At 46.1% G+C, this 22,758-nt stretch overlaps 2 protein-coding genes across 3 annotated transcripts; both read right to left on the bottom strand.

The window, feature by feature from the left end:
- Positions 1-671: 671 nt before the first annotated feature.
- cd59b (CD59 molecule (CD59 blood group) b) lies at positions 672-9,828 on the bottom strand. The gene is made up of 4 exons (XM_085168891.1): positions 9,674-9,828; positions 2,936-2,993; positions 1,457-1,558; positions 672-1,236 (listed from the first exon to the last, which is right to left on the bottom strand). Exons 2-4 carry the CDS (start codon positions 2,979-2,981, stop codon positions 1,037-1,039), a joined length of 348 nt encoding a protein of 115 aa, XP_085025017.1. The 5' UTR covers positions 2,982-2,993; positions 9,674-9,828; the 3' UTR covers positions 672-1,036.
- Positions 9,829-11,036: 1,208 nt separating this feature from the next.
- prdm11 (PR domain containing 11) lies at positions 11,037-22,094 on the bottom strand. 2 transcript variants are annotated; one of them, XM_085168863.1, is made up of 7 exons: positions 21,732-22,094; positions 20,417-20,493; positions 18,870-19,129; positions 17,895-17,962; positions 17,425-17,612; positions 16,552-17,025; positions 11,037-15,122 (listed from the first exon to the last, which is right to left on the bottom strand). In XM_085168863.1, the coding sequence occupies exons 2-7, from the start codon at positions 20,442-20,444 to the stop codon at positions 12,967-12,969; spliced, it is 3,174 nt and encodes a 1,057-aa protein (XP_085024989.1). In that variant the 5' UTR covers positions 20,445-20,493; positions 21,732-22,094; the 3' UTR covers positions 11,037-12,966. The 2 variants fall into 2 exon arrangements, with proteins under 2 accessions (XP_085024989.1, XP_085024990.1); XM_085168864.1 differs by lacking the exons at positions 18,870-19,129; positions 21,732-22,094 and having other exon boundaries at positions 20,417-21,725.
- Positions 22,095-22,758: the final 664 nt, after the last annotated feature.

The raw sequence follows: 22,758 nt of genomic DNA, 5'->3' as shown, positions 1-22,758 counted from the left end.
TGTTTACACTCAGTCTTTCAAATAGATGCAAGTAAAACACAGCAGAAAATAAATAAAGTCAAAGACTAGCGGTCCTGTTGGTCTATTTTCACCTGTAAAGCAGGAGTAGGGTAGGCGGAGGTTTACCCTGGTGCAGGTGTGCAGCGGTCAGTGGAAGAATCCGCGAGTTTCTCTGTGAGTTTCCCATTACGTCGTAGCTACTCGGTGCTTGCTCGGAAGTTTAGGGTTTTTTTCTCTGTAAAAAGAAGTTTTCTTCCCACGCACAACGGACACTAATGTTTTTGTCACTTTTTATGGAATCAAACTCAAAGTAAGGTCAGTACTTCCACGCTTTAAACGCTGCACGCTCATACTCTCTCTGCACTCGATATATGATCCATTGTTGATCTGCACACAGCTGTTGTCACGAACGTCGCACTCGCTTACGTCACTGTCATGAGACATTCTCGCAAAAAAATCACGGTTTTAGTAACGCAGTAACGCAGCGTTCCTACGGGAAAGTAACGGTAATCTGATTACTGTTTTTGCAATAGTAATCCCTTACTTTACTCGTTACTTGAAAAAACTAATCGGATTACAGTAACGCGTTACTGCCCATCTCTGCTGGCGGATGAATCTATGTGTTTTTGTTGAGATGTTTAGGTGTTCTTTTAAAAAAAGAAGAAACACAATTTTTAAAATATTTTTTCTCTCGTATTTATTGTTAAAATTGCAGAAAGTGAGAAATCAGCTAAAAAGGTGAAAAAGCTGATTTTAGTTTTTTTACATTTGCTTTAGTTTGTGTTAGCTTTGAAAGATGAAATCAAAGGCTGTATATAAAAGATGCATGCTGGAGTGACATCACCTGTTGGTTAGTGAGGGCCTGTTTGTGACGGTTCAGTCACAGAACCTGAACCTGCCACAGAGACCATTAACGAGTTTACTGAGCTGACAGGCGCCCCCTGCTGGTCATTAGAAAGAGCAGGTTGAAGGACTTTAGCTGTTCAGACATCCATCGACTTTATACAGTCTGTGGCTGAAACACTGACGTGCTGCTTCACATCCAGCACCACCAGACGCTCAGCAGAGACCCCAGCAGAGCCACCAGGGGCGTGACCGCGGTGCAAGCGGTGCCGGAGTTGCACAGGTTGCTGCTGCAGCATCGGTACGTGAAGGCGGAGATGGCCGGGAACATCTGGCTGAGGCGGGAGTTATCGCAGTCCGTGTACCTGATGCACTGACGGATGGTCTTCCCACCTGGAAAACCAAACACACGCACAGAAATCTGATTGGCTGACAGAGAAAATTCTGAGTGGAGCTGAAAAAGAAAAGTGCGTCCGTCATTTTTAAGATTCAGCATCAAAGTAAAATGAGCCGACTCAGCACTAATAACACAGGAGTCTTAGCTCTGAGCTAATCTGGCCAGTCTCTGAACCAGGAAGCTAACAGGAAGTGGTCAACTCTGGGTTAAACTGACCTCTCTCACTCAGAGAGATGCACGAGTCCTCATACGTGCACTCCTGGACGTTCTGGCAGCGTCCGGTGTAATCCTGGCACTTATAGCAGCGAAGCCCAGAACCTGAAGGAGAACAAGGAGAAGGAGGAAACAACACGTCAGGTTTTCATGTTCTTACTATTTATTCACCAATTCATTAATTATATATTAGATATATTGAATAAATCCCCTAAAAATCCTCCTGGCTTCCCACAGACTGTATATAAAGATGGACAAAGCTTCTAGGTCTGAAAGGTGAAGCCTGCATTACTGCTACTGTCCAGCAGGGGGCGGCTCCTAGAAGTGTGTTTGGACACAAGTGTGAGAGAAAGGTCCAGTCAGTGTGTTTTTATGGTGAAGAGTTTATAGTGTTGTGGAGTCTGTGCCACGTCCACAGTCTGTGACACCTCCGACAGCGATGGCGATCTACTGACCTGCTTATGTGGAGGTGTGGAAGCACCACGACGGGCAGAGCGCCTCCACCAAGTACCTGAATCCACGAGTCTGAGCTCTCAGAGCCGAAACGTCCTTAAAATCGACCTTCACTCATTCCAGACTCACAAAACGGAACAAATAACACAATTTAAAACCAAAACCAGGCTCAACGCCCTGATGACGCGCAGCTATCTGAGGTTTCTGTAACCACGCTATAATCTCAGGCGTACACAGGTGCTCTGAAGGATGTGGATGTTCACTCTGTCACTGATCTTAACTAAAATGTTCTTTATCTCTGACCACATCACACACAGGAACAATATTATCTCTCAGCTCTGGAAGTCTTTGACGTTCACCCTCATTGGTCGTCACGGCGCCACACCTCACGCCACGCTCCACAGCATGAGCAGGACCGATGATCTGCACACAGACACACTGAAACACGACCGAGCCTGCAGCCGGGCACACAGCGTTTCTGACTCATAAATAAAACCATTTATTCTGGCAGCGCTCGTCCTGTGAGCGACACGAGGCTGACGTGATCGCACCTCTCGCTGTCGGCCTATCAGAGCTCTGTCCATGAAGATCGAACACAGCAGCAGTGTGTCTGACACCTTTACGTGTCCTCCTGTATTACTGAAAGAAAACTCTGAAGCTGTCTTCATATTCAGGTCCAACACTTCCCGTCTACACTTCTACACCTGCTTCTACGTAGCTTCGTCTCACCTCATGTAAACATGCGAATGACAATAAAGTTTTCTTGAATCACTGATATTCTCAGCAGAACATTTTGAATTTGAGAGCAAACACAGGATCAACATGTTCAGGTGCAGCTCTGACTTTTCCTCCTCTGGTAAAAACGATTAAATCTAGTTAAAGAAAAACATTTGAGATCTGGAAAAGCAGAGTTTTGACTTCAATCATTTACAGCAGGAAGTGATCTGGGAGGTGACATCAGCAGGTGTCTCCCAGCGATCGTGGCTTCACACTCTGGCGGGTTTATGGCGAGGAGGAACTGTGACTCACCCACGCGCAGCGTCCCGAAGCAGAGCAGCAGCAGCAGCAGCTTCATGTCGTCTTCTCCCTGCAAACGAGAAGCAGAGCTGAAGTCCGATCTGTTCCTCCGCCGACCCAAACTGAGAAACGCTCTTTGTCCGGCGCACCACAAAGACTCGCTGTCTGCCTCCCCCCCCCCCGACAGCCTCCAGCCTCCGCCTCCCTCTGAGTGTCATTATGGACGTGTGCACGCCGTCCCCCCAGTGAAATCTAAATTACTCCTGTTATAACCTGCAAACATCTGAGAGCACCACAGACGCTCCTCCTGCTCTGCTGAAGCTCTGCGCTCGCTGGACGAGTCACGGCTCAGCATCTTCCCCTAAACCCTGTGAAGCACCTATCGTGCCTGAACTGAGTCACTGAAAGCAAAAGTAGAAAGGTCAAAGGTCAAAGGTAACAAGTGTAACCTGAAAGCTTCACCCTGAGGTCTGTCAGGTGGCAGCGCTCCCTCTGCAGAGTCAGGATGCTGCAGGAGAGGATGGCTTCGAATTACACGACCTTCACGTCTCCAGTCAGCGAGCAGGAAGTGAGGCGACGTGTGAGCCGCAGTCACTCACAGCCCGTCCTCCCCGCCGGGCCGTGGGAGGAAGCGGCGTTGGTTTGGCATGCGAGTCTGTTTGTAGCTGCAGACGCCGCGGAGGCACCAGAGGCGACCGAGTCGCCGCATCCCGACCTTTAACACAAGGCCACTTTTCAACCCGGTGCCCTTTGACCCTGCGAGCACCGCGACGCAAGACAGCTTTTAAAAAGTGGAGAGAGATCGAGCTCAGGAAGCACACGTGAGGGAGCCAATCAGTGTTTGGCGTGTTAGAGCTCCACCAATAAGACTCAGTGTCCTTATTCTCCTATTAGATTGTTTTATGTGCTTTAATAATGAAGGCTTGTAGAGCGAGGCCACTGTTGACTCACTGAGTGCTCGGCCAGACTGAACAACAGGAAGTCTTAGTGCACAGACATATTAATAGATAAACTTTCCATATAAGCCGTGTTTGAAACTGTGACGTCTGAAGCACAGAAATAACATCATATAAGACACGAGGAGCTAAAAATGTTAGAGCTGAGCAGCTCTCTCTCTCTCTCTCTCCTCCTGAAGATGATTGAACACAAAGAAATATAAATGTTTGAACACGATGAGTCGTTTTCTCTGTTCTGTCACGAGGACAAAAGACTCGTTAACACGGGGACGAACTGCACGCTGGGTCTCGTTTACTAATGTTGACGCGCAAACAGAAAAATGAGTTTATTCAATATAATAATGGATTAAATTTATAGAAGGTGTTTCTCACTCACTATGTATTAACAGACCTCTCTGCACTGAATCATATCTGTTATTAACCTCTGTCTCTCTTCCACAGCATGTCTTTATCCTGTCTTCCTTCTCTCACCCCAACCAATCACAGCAGATGGCCCCGCCCCTCCCTGAGCCTGGTTCTGCCGGAGGTTTCTTCCTGTTAAAAGGGAGTTTTTCCTTCCCACTGTCACCAAAGTGCTGCTCATAGGGGGTCATATGATTGTTGGGTTTTTCTCTGTATCTATGAAGCGCCTTGAGGCGACATTTGTTGTGATTTGGCGCTATATAAATAAAATTGAATTGAATTGTTTGTAAATCAGAGTCATTGGGAACCAGCAGCATGGTGCTGCCTGCACTCAGCCCCGCCCCCTTCCTCTCTGTGAAAGCAGTGATGATGAGGTGAGAGAGAAACGATGGATCTGAAGCCTCCACAGTGTTTCCACAGGAAAAAATGATAAATGAATAAATAGATTTTTAAAAGCTGACTGAGATGAAATAATCTAAAAAAAAAAGAAGAAAAGAGGTGAAGGATCATGTGATCTAGTTTTGTTTTTAAAGGCGTGGCCGGGCTGCCGTCTGAAGCGTGAAAGGACCCAAAATAAAGTTCCTGTTCGCCGCTCTGACGTCACAACAGACGTAAAAGAAACATGGCTGCCACTTTTACACAGGTTACCTTAGACAGAAAGTCCTGTTTCTGACCTCTGTTTGACAGCCTTAAAGGGGTCAGAGGTCACAGGAGTGTGATCAGTTTACTCTATGTGCTCAATCTTCACTTCACAGAACAGAGCGTCCTCTCTGCTGGGTCTGGGGGGACACAGAGGCTCCATTATGGCGTGGGTGTCCATCTTTAGTCCCGCGCTGTGTTTCACACCAACCCTCGGCTGCCAGCTTCGAGTGGCTTCAGTCGAAACGAGTGTTTGGACAAAGGCGTGTGTGCAGCTTCAGGCGGCAGCTGGACGTCGCACAGTCGCCCCTCTAAGAGCGGTGCCGCGACCCCCAACCCGAGCTGCCTTACACGATAGCGTCCGCGCCGCTGTTTCCAGCAGAGGTCGGAGTCGTGCGTTGAGCTGCAGCTGAAGAAAAGCGGCGCTCCCAGGACTGCGTCAGGATCTGTGTAACAAATACCTGCAGCGGTGTCAGGCGTCCATCGTTTAAGTACAGTCTACGTTTCGCTCCCCTCGTGTCTGACTGCAGGTGATGTCAGCAGCCGCAGACAAAGCGCGCTTCATTCGCTGACAAAGACGTCACAGTGAGCCGGCGTCCAGCAGCGGCTCTGACTGGTGTCCAGCAGCGGCTCTGACTGGTGTCCAGCAGCGGCTCTGACTGGCGTCCAGCAGCGGCTCTGGCTCCTCTGACGTGGAAGCGCTGGCAGCGTCCGGTCGCTTCCTGCCGCCCGGGAGCGGCCGGACAGCTCGGCAGGAAAGCTGCTTTCTCTGTTTCCAGGAGACGGAGAAACACTCCAAAAAATCCAGGACAGAAACTCAGACTCTGACCTCTGACCCTTCACCTCCTGCTGTGTGCTGTATATTAAAGATGGAAGTCCCTGTAGTTCTTTCTTTCACAGAGAACAAAGACGCCTTCGCGTCACGTTCTGTAGTCCGTCTCTCTCGATCTGTACGGCACATATCTGTGATATCTGTGGCTTCGCTCTATAAGCCGGACGAGTTTAATAAAAACATCAGGAGCAATAAGACAGGTGAAAGCAGCACCTGTTCAGATGGAGACTAAACAAAGTCAGGAACTGTGGAAAAATATGAACACTGAATTTAACAGAACATAATAACATATAATTCAGGCTTGTTTACAAACTCTAATGTTAGATCTACAGGACACATTGTGCCCTAATAGCGCCCTGTCAATATCAAGGCCATCTTATTTTGGATTTCAAAGTAAAAGCCCTGTGAATTTTCATTATTGAACTACCCCTTCAGTGACTTCAGAATGCTCTTAAGAGCAAAAGTCATATTTCCAAAGACTAGTTGATTTACATCAACACCATCCAACCACAGAAAATTTGAAATTGCCCATATTTGACTTACTCGTCTAAGGATTTCAAAATTCTTGTTTCCACAGGATAATTTCACTCTGTATTTACAGTATACAGCCCCACAGTGACACCATGTCAATATCAAGTCAGTCTGATTTTACTTTCCAAAATAAAAGCATTTTCAAATTGCCCATATATGACCTACTCTTTTAACGATTTCAAAATGCTTTAAATAGAAAAATTCCAGTTTCCACAGGATAATTTCACGTTAGATCAACAGTATACAACCGCACGATGTTACCATGTCAATTTCAAATCAGTCTGATTTTGGCCTTCCAAAATAAAAGCCTTTGCAAATGGCCCATATATGACCTACTCTTTTAGCGATTTCAAAATGCTGTTTCCACAGGATGAATCCATGTTAGATCAAAAGTATCCAACCTCGCCATGTTACCATGTCAATTTCAAGTCATTCTGACTTTGCCTTCCAAAGTAATGGCCTGTTGAAAATGGCCATAATTTACCTAACTTTCAGTGATTTCAGAATGCTCTAAAAAGGAAAGTTTCTGTTCCCACAGGATAATTTCACTTTAGATCAACAGTACCCAACCCCATAGTGACACCATATCAATTTTGAGTCAGGCTGATTTTGCTTTCCAAAATAAAAACCTTTTCAAATTGACCATAAAAGATATACTCTTAACGATTTCAAAATGCTCTTAAATTGAAATTTGCTGTTTCCACAGGATAATTTCACTTTAGATCAACAGTATCCGACCCCACAGTGACACCATATCAATTTTGAGTCAGGCTGATTTTGCTTTCCAGTATAAAAGACTTTTCAAATTGACCATAAAAGATATACTCTTAACAATTTCAAAATGCTCTTAAATTGAAATATGCTGACAACCAACCCCGACAGTAAAACCATGTAAATTTCAAGTTGGTCTGATTTTGCCTTTCAAATTAATGGCCCGTCGAATTTGCCCATATGTGATATACTCTTTCAATTATTTCAGAATGTTTTAAAAATGAAAATTGCTGTTTCCACGGGATAATTTCACTCAAGATCGACGATGTGTGTATTCTGAAGTCACCAAAAAGTATGGTCACCAACTCCACTGTTAGATAATATGCATTGATATGTGTTGGCATGAGCTGGTATTAATTCATGGAAGCTTGAACTTTCCATTTAATGCCACTCTGAAGTTATGGAAAGAGAAGCTCCTATAAACAAAGTCAAAAGGCTTTTACTCTGAAATGCAAAACAAGATTGATTTGAGATTGAGATGTTACCACTGTAGAGGTTGTGTATGGTTTGCATGAACTCCAATTGTCCGCTTCAGGACACCTACACCAGGAGATGCCGGACTAGAGCAGATGCTGAAGGACCCGTCACATCCTGGCAACAAACTGTTCCAACTTCTGCAATCTGGTAGAAGGTTCCTCATCATCCGGGCAAGGACAGAGACTCAAGAGGAGCTTCTATCCCCAAGCCATCCAGGCCTAAACACACACACCCGCCCTCTCACATCATCTATAACTGACTGAGACAGGACTCTGTTCCAGACACTCTAAACCCATCAGCACAATGTACATTTCAAATTCCTTTAATTTTAAATATGTTTATATTGTCTATTCTGTAAAATAGTCAGATGTCTATTCTTATTAATGTACAGAATTCACCTGCTTGCTGCTACTACTGTACATTCACCCAATGTATGTGTATATATATATATATATATATATATATATAATGTTCTTCCTCCCCCCACCATTTTTGCACATGTTGAGGAGCGTGTCAGGCTACATTTCACTGTGTTATACTTGTATAACTATGCAGGTGACAAATAAAGAACCTTGAACCTTGAACCTTGAATTACTTAGTGGGAACAGTAATTGTCCTGTTAACAGCATCAGCGTTTAATTATTAAAAGTACCTCACAAACAATTATAATCACGATATTGAGGTGATAAAACTGTGGGGTTGTAAACTGTCAATGCAGAGTGAAATGATCTCGTGGAAACAGCAACTTTGCTTTTAATGGGATTGAAATGGGTGAAAGCAATTTCAACGGGCCATTACTTTGAAAGGCAAAATCAAGGCGACTTGAAATTGACTTGATATCCCCGTGATAGTGTGCACTATCGATCTTGAGTGAAATTATCCCGTGGAAACAGCAATTTTCATTTTTAAAACATTCTGAAATAATTGAAAGAGTATATCACATATGGGCAAATTCGACGGGCCATTAATTTGAAAGGCAAAATCAGAGCAACTTGAAATTTACAAGGTTTTACTGTCCGGGTTGGATACTGTTGATCTAAAGTGGAATTACCCTGTGGAAACAGCAATTTTCAACTTAAGAGCATTTTGAAATCGTTAAGAGTATATCTTTTATGGGCAATTTGAAAAGTCTTTTATACTGGAAAGCAAATTCAGCCTGACTTAAAATTGATATGGTGTCACTGTGGGGTTGGATACTTTTGATCTAACATGGATTCATCCTGTGGAAAAAGCAAATTTAAATTTAAGAGCATTTTGAAATCATTAAAAGAGTAAGTCATATATGGGCCATTTAAAAAGGCTTTTATTTTGGAAGGCAAAATTAGACTAACTTGATATTGACATGGTGTCACTGTGGGGTTGTATACTGTCAATATAGACTGCGACTAGTCTGTGGAAACGTGAATTTTCCAATCTGAATTAATTGAAAGAGTAGTTCAAAAATAAACATTCAGAGGGCTTTTACTTTGAAATCCAAAAGGAGATGGCTTTAATATTGACATGTTGCTACTAGAATAGTAGGGTATGTCCTTTGTATCCAGCATTAGAGTGTTCAAACAAGACCAACTGATATTTGTGAATGTGCTCTTAATTGACTGAAGTTGGCTTTTATTTAGAATTCATGCTTCAGGAGCTTTTATTTTGAAATCAGGTTTCCACGTCTTTTGCCATAATACTTCGAATACACAGGAAGTGGAGGCTGGCTTGACACCAGTGAGCTCAGCGGGTTTAAACACACAGCTCGTCTGTGACCCGAGAGCTGAGGTTCAAAGGTCATCCGATAAACTGCACGTTTAAAGCACGTTCACATGTAACGTCCTGATTTTGGAATCAGCTCCTGGAGCTGTGACGTCCTCATCTCGTTTTTAATGTTGGCAAACTTCCTGCAGCGCAAGCCGACGAGCACCAACTCAACTTGGTACAGGTTAGGTGTGGCTCACCGACAAACCGGAACACACACACACGTTTTCATATCTTAGTGACGACATCTCTTTGACATAACCCTTCCCTAGCTGATTGCCCAACCATCCCAAACCAGTGTGAAACACGGCTCGTGGGGACGGAGCTGTTGGTCCCCACAAAGGTATGTAAACACGGAGACTCACACACTGAGTTCACGTAAAATGCTCACAAACAGCTCACCTGTAGATCCCGATGACGTTTCAGCAGCTTGCAGTGACGTCGCAGTTGTCTGAGTGCGCACACAGATAATTAGCCGAGACGCAACGCAGATCTGTCCGGATTAACTCGGTCGTCAGAGAGTAAAATGACCTCATTGTGCAATCAGTCCACTACTGGTTCACAGCCCCGCGGCACTCTGGGAAATGCAGTGCCGGGTAATTACAACATGAAAAAGCTTTTTCTTATTTTTGTGGCTTTAAACAAACAAATAAAGAAGATGCGTTGTCTTTGCTTCATTTGCTCTTTTTACTAGTTTATAAATATTTATTTTAAACTACTGAAAACTTCAGCTAACACCATCATCTGATCAGTTCATCCAAACAATAATAATCACAGAGCACCTACAGTATTAGTAAAAGCTGGAAGCTGAGTATTAAAAGAAGCATCTAATACACCGAATAATGTATAAAAATAGTAACATCCCATCAATAAGACCCAACGTCTGCTAATTAAATGTTATTATGATGTATAAGATGAGTACGGAGCCCCGCAAGGGACATTGGAGAAAAAAAGATGAAGATGAGCAAAATTCATCTTCATCTTTTTTCCTCCAATGTCCCTTGCGGGGCTCCGTAGATGAGTATTTAACTCAGATTGCAACTGAGAGCATTAAATAATAATTTGCAATAAAGTAATTTACTAACTCGCTTTTTAATTTAGAAAATATTAGAAAAACACAGAAAAAAGAATTAAATTAAAAAAAAATATTTTTAAAATTTTACTGGTGAAAATAAACGTTTAATGAATAGTAATAAATTTCCCCTCAAATATTCAAATAACATTCTTACACAGATCAGAAAAACATGTCCAAAGATTTATTTATTTTAATTACTAAAAGATAAAGCTGACTGTTATTGATGCTATATGACCAAAAATATTCATTCAATTTTATTTGTATTGCACCAAATCACAACAAGCATTTTATATTCTCAGGTAAAGACCCTGCAATAATAATGAGCAAGCGTTTTGGCGACAGAGAGGGGCGGGGCCATCTGTTTAAATCTCAAATTCATGAATTATCAGAATATGTAAGTAAATGTTTTCTGAAAAATTTACGAAAAACATTTTTTAAATGGTGTAAATAATGTTGTATGAAAATATGAACAATATTCATGAAAATATATATTAAATATAATTCTATTCAATCAGACCACAAGAGTCGCCCCCTGTTGGCTTCTCTGTAGAACAACAGCTGCATCCATCTTTTAACTACAGCCTGAGAAAAACGACTCAAACTATGGAGGACTGAAGATCAGCTGCTCACATTTATGAAGCAAAATTATTTTTAAAAATGAGAAATTTCTCAAAAATATGAATTTAAATTCAGACAAATATAAAAAATAAAGTCAGGCCGATCGTTCCCATCATGTCATTTTTATTTCTGCATTAAACATGAGCAAAAAAACCTTTATAATAATTATAAAACACTTAGGAAGGAGCTGAAAGCAGCGGTCGATCATGCAGCTGTGAAAACGCCTCTGAAGCTTTGGCCGAAGCTGAACTGCTCCTGCAGAACATCCGTGGAAAATGGCATCAGGAACATAAAACGGATCATTGGCTGCACTAAAGACTGAACAAATATGGCAAAAGTACAGCGTGGCGTCGCAGGATAGCACCTTTTTCTTCGCATTCGATCATTTTGGCACAATCGTCCAATTCAAGAGAAAAACACTGTCCTGTAAAAACAGGCTCGGCAGCATTTACAGTATGTACAGTCAGCACAGCAGAGACCGTGTGCAGCAGGGCATTTCTAATAGAAATATAAAGCCTTTATACATCCTTACACTCCAGCTTTTCATTCCTGTCAGGCACAACACTGAATAAGCTGGCAGATGAGCTAAAGCAGAGAGCAACGATTGTTCCCGATGTGAAACTGTCTGTTATCGTGGCAACAAGCGCTTCATTATCACATGGAACAAGCGCAGCTCAGAGCGGGAGGCTCCCAGCCGAGCACGGACACGTGAAAGCAACACAACGGCACACGCCGTCGCTTGTTTTTGTGCTTCTTGTTTCGCCGCCTCCCTGTGGACGTTTGTTTCTTGGTGGTGAGTCTGTGTCTCCGTGGAGGTTGTGGTTCTCTCAGCCTTTTTGGCGTCGTTTTGCATCGATTTGGGACGTTTTGAAGCACTTTGCGGTCGTTTTTGTTCAGTTGGGTCGAGATTAGGTTGCAACCCATTCACACAGAGACCAGAACACCATCGCAGTCAGATCAGGCCTCGTGCAGAGAGTCTGACTCGGAGTTCGTCTTGTTAAAAGGTCATGTGACATTATCTCTGGTCTCCAGAGACCTTCATCTTCATAACGTGTTTCTGTAGCTCCTTTAAATGCAGCTGATGATGAGCTTTCGTACGTTCACGAGCAGAACGAGCAGACTGCAGGCTCAGTCGCCGTGGGCTCTCGGCTCGACCACCTTCGATTTGTCCAAAGGTTTCACGATCCAAAGTTTGGACCCGTAAAAGGATTGCTGTGAAACTTTAGCTTAATATGTTAAATATTTATTTTCACCCACTTTAAGGGTTTTATGTACATTACAGCTCCATCCATGCTGCCAGTCAGCTGCTGATCCTCTGCTTGTCTCCAGCAGTTTTGGTGTTAAGGTGAGAGTTGGGTTGGCGTCTTGTATCCGACTGCCAATCATGTGAAATGAGCTAGAAATCCCCTTTTCACAAGTCTTAATTGTTTTGCTAAGTTTATTTCTCATATGAAAAGTTTTATGTCATTATGTCTGTGAAGGTTCTCACCAGGTCACGGTCGTCTCAGGAGCTCGCAAAGAAAAGCGACCGGCCTCCAGGTTTCTTAACGACATTTTACCTCTGAGAGCAAATGTTGGAGAGTCCAACTACTTGCATGTTTAACATTTAACAGTTGTGGAGATCCTCATATTCAAACATGGCCTCAGATTTCAAACTGCAAAAAAAGATAAAAGCTGCTGGAAGTAAGTCTGCAGAGCTGTTTTTAAAATTCTTGAAACACTTTTGATGTATGAAGCTAAAATTTCACAACAAGCATTTTGGCGGCCGTGCAGAAAGTGTTCCCAGAACCTGATGACTGAGTGAGCCAAAGGCCACTGAAGGTTGAGACGCGCTCACATGGCTCGTTTGGGTTTTCTTGAGTTTTTAGTGGAATTTTTGGGATGTTTGATTTTCTGCCTTTTCACACCGATTGGCTGCTTTTGTTCTTCCAGCTGAATTTGGTGGCAGTAATTGTGACGTCACGGCTTTTCTGAATTCAGCGTCTACCCTTGGACTTGCATGTTACACATCAGGGTAGAATTCTGCGTTGACGTCAACGCTGTGCAGCACGCATTTCTGATCAGACGCCGACATCCTGTTCAGCACCTCAGCCGAGAGCGAGTAGCCGCTGCCGGACTTTTCCTCGAACCAGCTGTCCAATGCTCGCTTCCCGTCAAAGTTTGCGATGGGTGGTCCGTTAACAGCCACGGTCAGCAGATCGTTCATCTGTTCCAGGGTTAGCCGGGAACGGTTGTTCTTGCACACTTTCTGCAGAGACCCTCGGCCCTTATCGCAGCAGGCCGTGGAGCTGGGCAGGACCCTGACGACCTGCACGATGCGGTTCAGCAGCGGGAAGCGTTGCTTGTACCTGCAGATGTGGCCGATCACCTCTTTAAAACCGTTCATACTGTAGTAGTCTGCTTTCAGGTCCTTCCACTCCACCACCAGGCTGCCTCTGGCCTCCGTCTGGGAGACCTCCTGGCCCGCGGTGGGAATCGATTCCAGATGGTTGAATATAATCTTGATTTCCTCGTCCCCGTAGGCTTGCAGGTCCTCGTGGCTGCTGGGCCAGGTGGACAGGTCCAGCACCTTGCAGGCTTTGGCAAACGAGCAACTCTGCAGGTCCAACCTCTGAGACAGGATGCTTTGGCTCCTGTTGCAGATCTTTTCTCTGATGGACTGAAACTTGGACTCTGCAACGCGCAGGTTCTTCAAGGCAACTCCGTTAAAACTTTCTCTGAAATTTTCCTCAAACTCCTGCAGATATTCTCCGGGGCAGTCCACCAACTGGCCTATCTCCTGAATGGCCTCCTCTATCTTGGCCTCCACCTGCGACACCAACAGGTACTCTCCCTGAAAGGTGAAGGCCAATCGTGACAGGATCGCTATGATGTCGAGCAGGAAGTAGATGAGCTTCACTGACTGATAGTCCATGAGGAACTGGAGGAGGGTGAGCGCGATGGCCGCAGCGTCAGCCCTCTGTGTCTGGCTACTGATCTCCTTAAGGTGTGCAACGACCTCCAGGTAATCCTTGATGAGCGCATTAAGGACGTTCGGCTCTCCTATGATCCAGCGTATGGCTCTGATGTCTCCTAGGAACTCCGTCTCCTCTGACAGCGTCGGCGCAGTGGATCGCAGTTCGGCCATCATGCGAGGGGAGTAGCGGTAAAAACTGAGAAGCTGTTTGAGGTTGTTTTCCAGGTCCTCCAGGCAGGAGAGCTCCTTTCCACTGATGGCATCCAGGACTTCCAGATGTGGTCGATGGATCATGATGGGAAGACAGAGGATCCAGGGAAAGGTTTTTTGGACAGCTATATAAAGGTTTGCTCTCATTCCTGAAGAGATGTTGGTGCCGTCAACCCCCAAACCGACCACCAGCAAGTCCTGAAACCGGAGGCCTAGGACACCAAAGGCACGATCCATGACCTGCAGATACCCATCCACATTGGCCACGGTCAGTCTTTGCAAGGACAGGAACTCTGTGTTTGGGGAGCCCTCGTTGGTGACGAACTGGACGTAGACCGCCACCATGTCGGAGAAAAGGTCATCGTTTTGGGCGTCCATTATGACGCTCAGGAAGGGAGACAGACGCATCTTCTCTGCGAGATCCTCCTTCACAGCCCGGGCGATGTGGTGGATTAGGATCTGACAGTCGCCTTCATTCATATACTGATCTACCACTTTGAGCTCGCACTTCTTCAGGAGCTCTGCCAACGAACGGAGGTCGGAGAAGGGCCGCCCTTCGAGGGCCAGGTGGTACGCTGCGTTGAAGAGAAGCATCATGTTCTTGCACATTTCCTCGGTCTTTTCCGGATGCATGCGCAGCTTGTACAGCTGCAGACACTTCTTGTGCAGGTTGCTCTGGCTGTGCAGCTTGATGGTGTGGATCTTGAACTGCTTGGAGCCGATAATGAACGCTGAGGTGCGGGATGACTGGACGGTGTACTGGCGGCACACGTGGCACCACATCTCATTCAGGGTTGGCGAGTAACGGAGGAACCAGAACTTTTTCAGCCACTCCTGCTTGAAGCGTCGAATCCGTCTGCCTGCTGCGGAGGAAAGCTTTGACGAGTCCTCGGGAGATATCACAAGATCTGCAGCGATGGACTCGTCGGCAGAGTCCACGTCCTGCTCGTCTTCATCCAGAACCACCTGAGTGGGTGTCAAGGGCTCCATCCCTGCAAAGAGAAACTTATTCAACTTCTGAGAGTAACCAGCATTAAAGTCACATCAAATGTCTAATATCATACAGAGTGAATGACTTTATCAGCTGAGCAGATTCTGCTGTAAACACAGTGGGAGCATCAACGTGAGCGCTCCCAAACCATTAGACAAGATTCACACGTGCTTAGAGCGCTCCTCGCGTTTGATATCTTTGCTATCACTCCACAGCTCACAGGACGGCACTCGGCTGTACGTTCATGCACATTTCTGACAGAAGACAGAGGCGGCGGCCTCGGCACCAACCATCAGCTGAGTTAGCGGTCTGTGACGACCACGCAACGTGCTGACAAACTGCAGCAGCTAGCAGCAGTGCTGGCACGTTTGAATAAACTGTCTGGCATCACAATCTGCGTGAAATCACTGAACTGAACCAAGAACTGTCTAGACCAGGGGTGGGCAATCTCAGTCCACGAGGGCCGGTGTCCCTGCAGGTTTTAGATGTGTCCTCGAACCAACACAGCTGTTTTAAATGGCTAAATTAGCTCCTCAACATGTCTTGAAGTTCTCCAGAGGCCTGGTAACGAACTAATCATGTGATTCAGGTGTGTTGACCCAGGGTGAGATCTAAAACCTGCAGGGACACCGGCCCTCGTGGACTGAGATTGCCCACCTCTGGTCTAGAACAAAGTCCCCAACCCTTTTTGCACCACGGACCGGTTTATGCCCGACAATATTTTCACGGGACGGCCTTTAATGTGTCGCGGATAAATACAACAAAATGAAACTAGCACCGGCACCAAAAAAATATTATTCATTCATTATTCATAACCCACGGGGAAAGACCGAGGGAAAGCGAGTTAACGATAAAAACGATTAAAAAAAAATAACGATAAAAACCAATAAAAACCCTGAAAACCGTAAATTTCACACCCGAGCCTCGACTCTCGCGGCCCGGTACCAAACGACTCACGGACCGGTCCAGAAAACTTTCTCCAACTTTCTGTCCCAGCAGAGTTTTTACTCCTTTCAGTGGTGAACGTGGGCTCTGCGGACTTCAGGGTGGCTCCTGCAGCGACACATCGCTGATTGGTTGAGTTTTCTCTCATTCACACTCACCAGACACTTTATTAGGTACACTTAAATGCATTACTGCGGTCAGTGGGCGGGATGTACTGATCTGTATTAGACTGCATTTTACTTGCAAGGTGTTCCTAATAAAGTGGCTGATGTGTACAAAAGTCTGCAGGTATTAACTAATGTGACTAATCTTTATTGGTGGAAACAAGCAGCCAAACGAACCTTCAGAGTCTTTTTTGTGTGAATGTGGCTTCAGATGGTGATCGAAACAAACACACCTGCTAGACTCTGCACGTCAAACAGCCACACTGCAGCGCAGTAACACCGCTGTGCAGAGAACATCCGCCCTCCTCGTCTCTCACATACCTTGAAAATCCTCGATGGGGGCTTGCTCGGGGTGCGGTGGGGCCTGAGTCTGTTCGGACGTCGCCGGAGCAGCAGCGTCCCCCTGCTCTCCTCGGAGACGGGACAGCTCCTCCTCCAGTTCCAGGATCCTCCTCTTCAGCTTCACACAGTTGGGGCAGAAGGAGGTGGAGGGTTTCTCTGTGCTCTGGTTCTCCTCCTCCTTCTCTTCCACCTTCAGGTTGGGAACGCCAAAGCCGCTCTCAGAGGAATCAAACCCCGAAACCAGGGCTGGTGCTTTATACTCGCTGGTTTGGCCGGACCGGAACCTGGATTTACCCGAGTCCTCCAAAGAAGCTTCTAGGACGTCTTTGAAGATGAGGTCGATCTTCTTTCTCTTGGCCGGAGGCTGACCGTCGGACTCCTCGCTCGGCTGTTTGCTCAGTTTGCCCTGCAGAGCTGACTGCAGGCACGGGGACTTGAAGTCTTTCCCAGGACCTGAAAGAAAACCGTTTTTGAGGTATTTAAAGCCCCTAAAAGTGGGTTCAAAGTGCTCCACAGAAAGACTCCAGCACCCAGGAGAGCAACAGTGAAACAGCGCCGCCTGCTGGAGAGCTAAGAGCAGGACATCTGAATAATCCCTGAGGAATCTATGTGGGTCACAATAACAGTAACAGACTGAACTAATTAAATAACGCAACATATTACAAAGTTTACAAAATATAAGAAACATCTCTAATTACAAATATCCAGAATATTACAGAGGAGACACATATATGACGCACAAAAGGGAGATTTCCTCCAAATTCCAAACTGTATGAAGAGATTTTAAAACTGATATATTTTCAGTGACTGTGTCTCCTGTTACCTGCTCTAATATTTCACCTGCCTCCTCACCTGTGTCCAGGTTGCGGTCGATGCTCTCCTGAGAAACGCAGTGAAGTCGTCTGATGTAATCGTCGCTGTACCAGACCCTCAGCTTCTCTCCGGCCGCCAGCGCCCGGCAGACTCTGAAGTAGATGTTTTTACCGTGCTGAAATGCCGTGAGGTTCCTGTCGCTCTCCTCCGACGAGGTCCGCACGTACCTGGTCAGAGACAGAAAAGCCGAGGGTCGTTTCTCCAGGACAGACTGTCATGGATCAGTCTGACCTCTGAGATGTAGCTCAGTAACTCAGATTTACTCCCACTAAGAGTTCAAAAGTTCACTCTGTGGTTTTAATGAGGTGATGAATGCGTTGCCAAGAACCCAAATTTAAATTAAAGAGAAAAGAAGAGATGAAAGGTTGTTGGCTCAGTAGAAGAGAACCTGTCTGTACAACGGAAACGCCGTCAGTGATGGATGACGTTAACCTCAGACTAAAGTTCACCTCATCCAGTTGGCTTTGGTCTCATCGCTGCCATCGATGGACTGGTAAGTGTTGTGCACATCAACAACCTGAAAACGGGAAAGCAAACAGATTCAGACGTCCCGGAACAAAAAGAAAGTGGTTGTATACTGGTCGTAAACTGGTTGTACACTGGTTGTACACTGGTCGTAAACTGGTTGTACACTGGTTGTACACTGGTCGTAAACTGGTTGTACACTGGTTGTACACTGGTTGTAAACTGGTTGTATACTGGTTGTATACTGGTTGTAAACTGGTTGTACACTGGTTGTAAACTGGTTGTATACTGGTCGTAAACTGGTTGTATACTGGTTGTATACTGGTTGTACACTGGTCGTAAACTGGTTGTATACTGGTCGTAAACTGGTTGTATACTGGTCGTATACTGGTCGTAAACTGGTTGTATACTGGTTGTATACTGGTTGTATACTGGTTGTAAACTGGTTGTACACTGGTTGTAAACTGGTTGTACACTGGTTGTAAACTGGTTGTATACTGGTCGTAAACTGGTTGTACACTGGTTGTATACTGGTTGTAAACTGGTTGTACACTGGTTGTAAACTGGTTGTATACTGGTCGTAAACTGGTTGTACACTGGTCGTAAACTGGTTGTATACTGGTCGTAAACTGGTTGTATACTGGTCGTATACTGGTCGTAAACTGGTTGTATACTGGTTGTATACTGGTTGTAAACTGGTTGTGCACTGGTTGTAAACTGGTTGTATACTGGTCGTAAACTGGTTGTACACTGGTTGTATACTGTTCGTAAACTGGTTGTACACTGGTCGTAAACTGGTTGTACACTGGTTGTATACTGGTCGTAAACTGGTTGTATACTGGTCGTAAACTGGTTGTACACTGGTTGTATACTGGTTGTACACTGGTTGTATACTGGTCGTAAACTGGTTGTATACGGGTCGTAAACTGGTTGTACACTGGTGTCTGTGGCGAGCTTACGATCCATGAAAAGAATCCTGAGGATCTGTCCTTGGACACCAGCTCGCCCTCATACGGCCCAAACAGCGCCCCCTTGGGGTAGATCGCGTCCACGCAGCGAACATCTACCTCGTCTCCCTCGCTGAACACCTCTAAACCCGATGGGACCGTGAGCGCCGCCCTGTTGGCTGTCCCCGGGGCTGCGTGCGTGTCCCGGATGAACAGCGGGGGCCCGTGAGACGGACACTCCTTCTGGAAATAGTCCTGACACTCCTCACAGACTGAAGGACAAACCCAGCAGATAAAGGTTATCTCCGAATCTTCGTCTTTAATAACAGATTATTAAGAAAATCCTGAGATACAGATGTTGTTGAACCAGAGCAGAAGTGCAAATAATGACATCATCAAATCAGGTGTGGACAAAGGGAAAGTCCAACAAACTCAGTGAAGTCCCAGAAAGTTGATTCTGTTCATCTGGACGTAGGTCATGAAACCAACCTCACAGCATGCTGTTCGTCAGTGGTGCTGCTGTCAGTTATTATGCACATGTTCTGTTTATAAGGTTGGAGACCTGCAGTCACCTGATGATGATGAAACGTTTCTCCCACTGAAAACGTCCAGATGAACAGGATCAGCCTTTTGGGATTTCCTTACCCGGGTGACTGAGCGCGCATCGAGATGTCTCAGTGAAGTTTCTCTGAGACGTTTCTGAACAAGGTTCAAAATCACACAAGTACAAGCTACTCAGATCTGTCCCCACTGACTGTCCCCCTCAGATGACAGGAAACTGTTAGGATGTTCAGGATCAAGCCTGCTGTGGACTGGAATCTGCTGGAACACCAGTGTCACTTCCACAGTGAAGCCAGTCTCACATCTCCAAGGACCAAGAAAGAAGCTCCTGCTCAAAAATCAACGAGCTCAACTGAAATCTGCAGCTGCCCACGTGGACGAGCCAAACGGCGTCTGGAGAAAAGTTTGATGGTCAGACGAGACAGTTGGAGCTGATTGGAGGAGCAAAGGTGAGGCTTTCAACCCTGAGGACACTGCAGCTGACGCATGGCGGTGGTAGCATCGCGCTCTGGGCTGTTTTATCCACACAGGATTAAGTCAGAAGACTGCTGATGGTGTCTGATCGCAACTTGCTAAATGACCAAATATTACACAGGGTCTGTATATATTTGAGCCTGTACGTGTACTAACTTGTTCTTTAAAGTCTTTAAAGCTGTAAAATCCAAAAAACTGTTCAAAGAAATGATTGAAAGCCCAAAACGATCCTGACACTCACGTCCGTCATGAGAGGACAGAAAGTTTTTACCAAATCTTTGAGTGTTTGAGGTAAAACATTTGTGGCTGGCAGCACAATCAGAGGCTTTTCTAACAGGTTATGATAGAATCAGACCACTGAACAAATACACGTGTGCAGGAAATGCATGAGCAGCTCCACGTTTCAGCGTGATAATGACGACATGTTAGACCGCGAGCACGTGCCTGGAAACATTAAAATATTCATTTTTCAATCAGCCACATGAAGCTCTAGGGACAAATCAGGGAGCAGACGTGAAGCTTACACCAGAGGTCCAGCGAGTTCTCGCTCATGGTGGAACCATGATGGTGGAATCCGGTCCGTCGTCCACTTCACACCCGTCTGTGGAAAATAAACACAGTCGTTAGAGCGTCGCAGCACGTTCAGTTTATTAGATATTCGTACTCATAGTTTTTCAGAATCAGGGACAGGTGAAGGTCACAGGTATGAGCTCTCAGACTGAAACATGGTTTAAGCGTTCCTTTGTATCTGTCACATTTCTCCACACCATCTACGGGAGTCCCACGCGCCGTCGCTCCGACATCGAGCACGGGAATCATTCTGGATCCAAATGTTCATTTCATACCAAAACAAAAGCTCATTTCCTGGAATCGTTTTCTAATAATAAGAGGAAAAAGCAGAAACTTAAGCGGGACGAACAGCGTGTGCCTCAGACTCGACCTCTGGGGTATTATCCCGGTGACCGGGGTACAGCTCAGGGAAAAATGTGCAAAAAAAGAAAAACACTGGGTATGCTTGACTTCTCAAGACTAACCTGGAAAGACGTTTGCATATTTGGACTGCTGGGAATATTATCTATGTGACGGTATTGTTCCAAACATTTTTCATGGAACCCAATAATGATTTTCAGCTAATTTTCCCAACATCTCCGACCCGGCTGCTGATTTATTTTTTAGCCTGAGCGCTGCTGATGCAGCTAAACGTCCCGGTTATACTGTCACAAAACAAACACAGAAGCTCGGCTTACAGAAGCTGGCCAATCAGACGAAAGCGGTCTGTTAGAGAATACAGGAGCAGGGCCAGTGTAGCACAAAGAAGGATTATTCTGAACAGTGAATCATGCAAAGCTGCAGAGCCTGCAGTAAACACTCTGAAGGGTCCTGCTGCTGCTCCATGCATCCCATAATAACCCTGCTACAGCCACACTCTACTTGGAAAGATAACAGTCAATCACCTGCGTGATAAGAACACGGGATTATCTGACTGAAATACAAAGCAGCTGTGGGTGTGATCAAGTATTGATCTACGGCATCGATCAGGTACAGATGCCCGGGATCCGTGAGTGGGTTTCGGACAGATCTGCCCCTCCGTGGCTTCACGAAGCTCCGACAAAGAAACTCTGAACGCACGCTGCGAGGTCCACGGACACGTGAACGCCGCAGACTAAAGTTGCCTTTAACTTTGCGCAGGTTAGCGGCCGACAGGAGTGGATTACCGCAGAGAGCGCGTTCGGATCTGCGCCACGCTTTCTCTGCTTCAATCTGCAGGCAGCTGGCAATCTGCCTGCAGTTTTCGGAAGCCATTTTCACTGGCCACAGTGGCCACCGACACGGACCCACCTTCGTGCAGACACGCAGCGGGGACTGGGAGCCTCTCCCCGGGATGAACCGCGCTCTCTGCCCCCTCCCCCGTCCGCTGGCTCCGCCGCTGCCCGCAGATCACAAGTTTGGCGTTAAATTTTGCACCGACTCAGTCGCCTCCCCCGAGCTGTGACCACCATTTTTTATCACAGGAAATGACATGGAAAAACGGAAGAAAGCAAGTGCGCAAAAATTAAAGTTCACCGAATGCCTGCGGAGGCTGGAGGCCGGGAGAGGAGGCGGGCAGGCGGCTTTGGGTGCAGTTCAGTCCGCCTGTCAGCGCTCATCCCCGGCCAGCTGCAGGCTGCAGACCCGCCGAGGATCCCGGGCTCACCGGGTCACCCCCCCCCGCCCCACCACCACCACACACACACACACACACACACACGCACACACACACACACACACTGAATTCCCTTTCTTAAGCGAAGGACAAATACATTTTTTAAATGTAACGTCACCGCCTCCATCACTGGGACATTTCTGTCTCGTGGAAGGATCGATACAGCTGATCAGCTGTGAGACACTGATGACAAAACTGATCAGGTACAGAAACGAGGCCACACATGGCTCATCATTTCCGTCGGCCCTCCCCATAAGTGACACTTGGTACGTTCCAGCTGGGATGAAAGATGCTGAGGTTTCCTTCATTTATTTACAGACATTAGAAAAACGTCCATCTCCACCTCTGGCCTCCACCCCCTCCTCAGTCACTCCAACCCCCTGCACGTCCTCCTTCACCACATCCATGAACCTCCTCAGAGACCCTCCTCTTCTCCATCTTCATCATCCTTTGTCTAATAAATCCAGTCTCCCTCTGCACATGCTGACCTCCACCGTCTGCAAACCATTCATCGCTGACACTGGTCTCCACCCTGCCTGCACTCCCTTCTCCACCTGCCTGTGGATGGTTGACCTCCACCTTCCAGCTGTCCTTTCTTATGCTTTCTCTGGCTCCACAGAGACACAGAGCAGCTCCTCCTGAGCTTCTCTAAGCGTCTGATGG

The sequence above is a fragment of the Neolamprologus multifasciatus genome, chromosome 7 (genome assembly GCF_963576455.1).
Source record: "Neolamprologus multifasciatus chromosome 7, fNeoMul1.2, whole genome shotgun sequence".
In the NCBI taxonomy this organism is placed as follows: Eukaryota; Metazoa; Chordata; class Actinopteri; order Cichliformes; family Cichlidae; genus Neolamprologus; species Neolamprologus multifasciatus.
This window is presented reverse-complemented; position numbering and strand designations above follow the sequence as displayed.

Bases quoted from the DNA above. Each gene is read 5' to 3' on its own strand.
- prdm11 (XM_085168863.1), bottom strand. From the start codon at position 20,444: ATGAGCGAGAACTCGCTGGACCTCTGGT. The intron at 17,613-17,894 runs GTGAACTTTAGT...GTCTCTGACCAG, and splicing joins ACCAAAGCCAACTGGATGAG to GTACGTGCGGACCTCGTCGG. The intron at 15,123-16,551 runs GTATGTGAGAGA...TTCTCTTTGCAG, and splicing joins CCCCATCGAGGATTTTCAAG to GGATGGAGCCCTTGACACCC.
- cd59b (XM_085168891.1), bottom strand. From the start codon at position 2,981: ATGAAGCTGCTGCTGCTGCTGCTCTGCTTCGGGACGCTGCGCGTGG. The intron at 1,559-2,935 runs GTGAGTCACAGT...GTTCTCCTTCAG, and splicing joins CTTCGGGACGCTGCGCGTGG to GTTCTGGGCTTCGCTGCTAT. The intron at 1,237-1,456 runs GTCAGTTTAACC...TTGGTTTTCCAG, and splicing joins CATCTCTCTGAGTGAGAGAG to GTGGGAAGACCATCCGTCAG.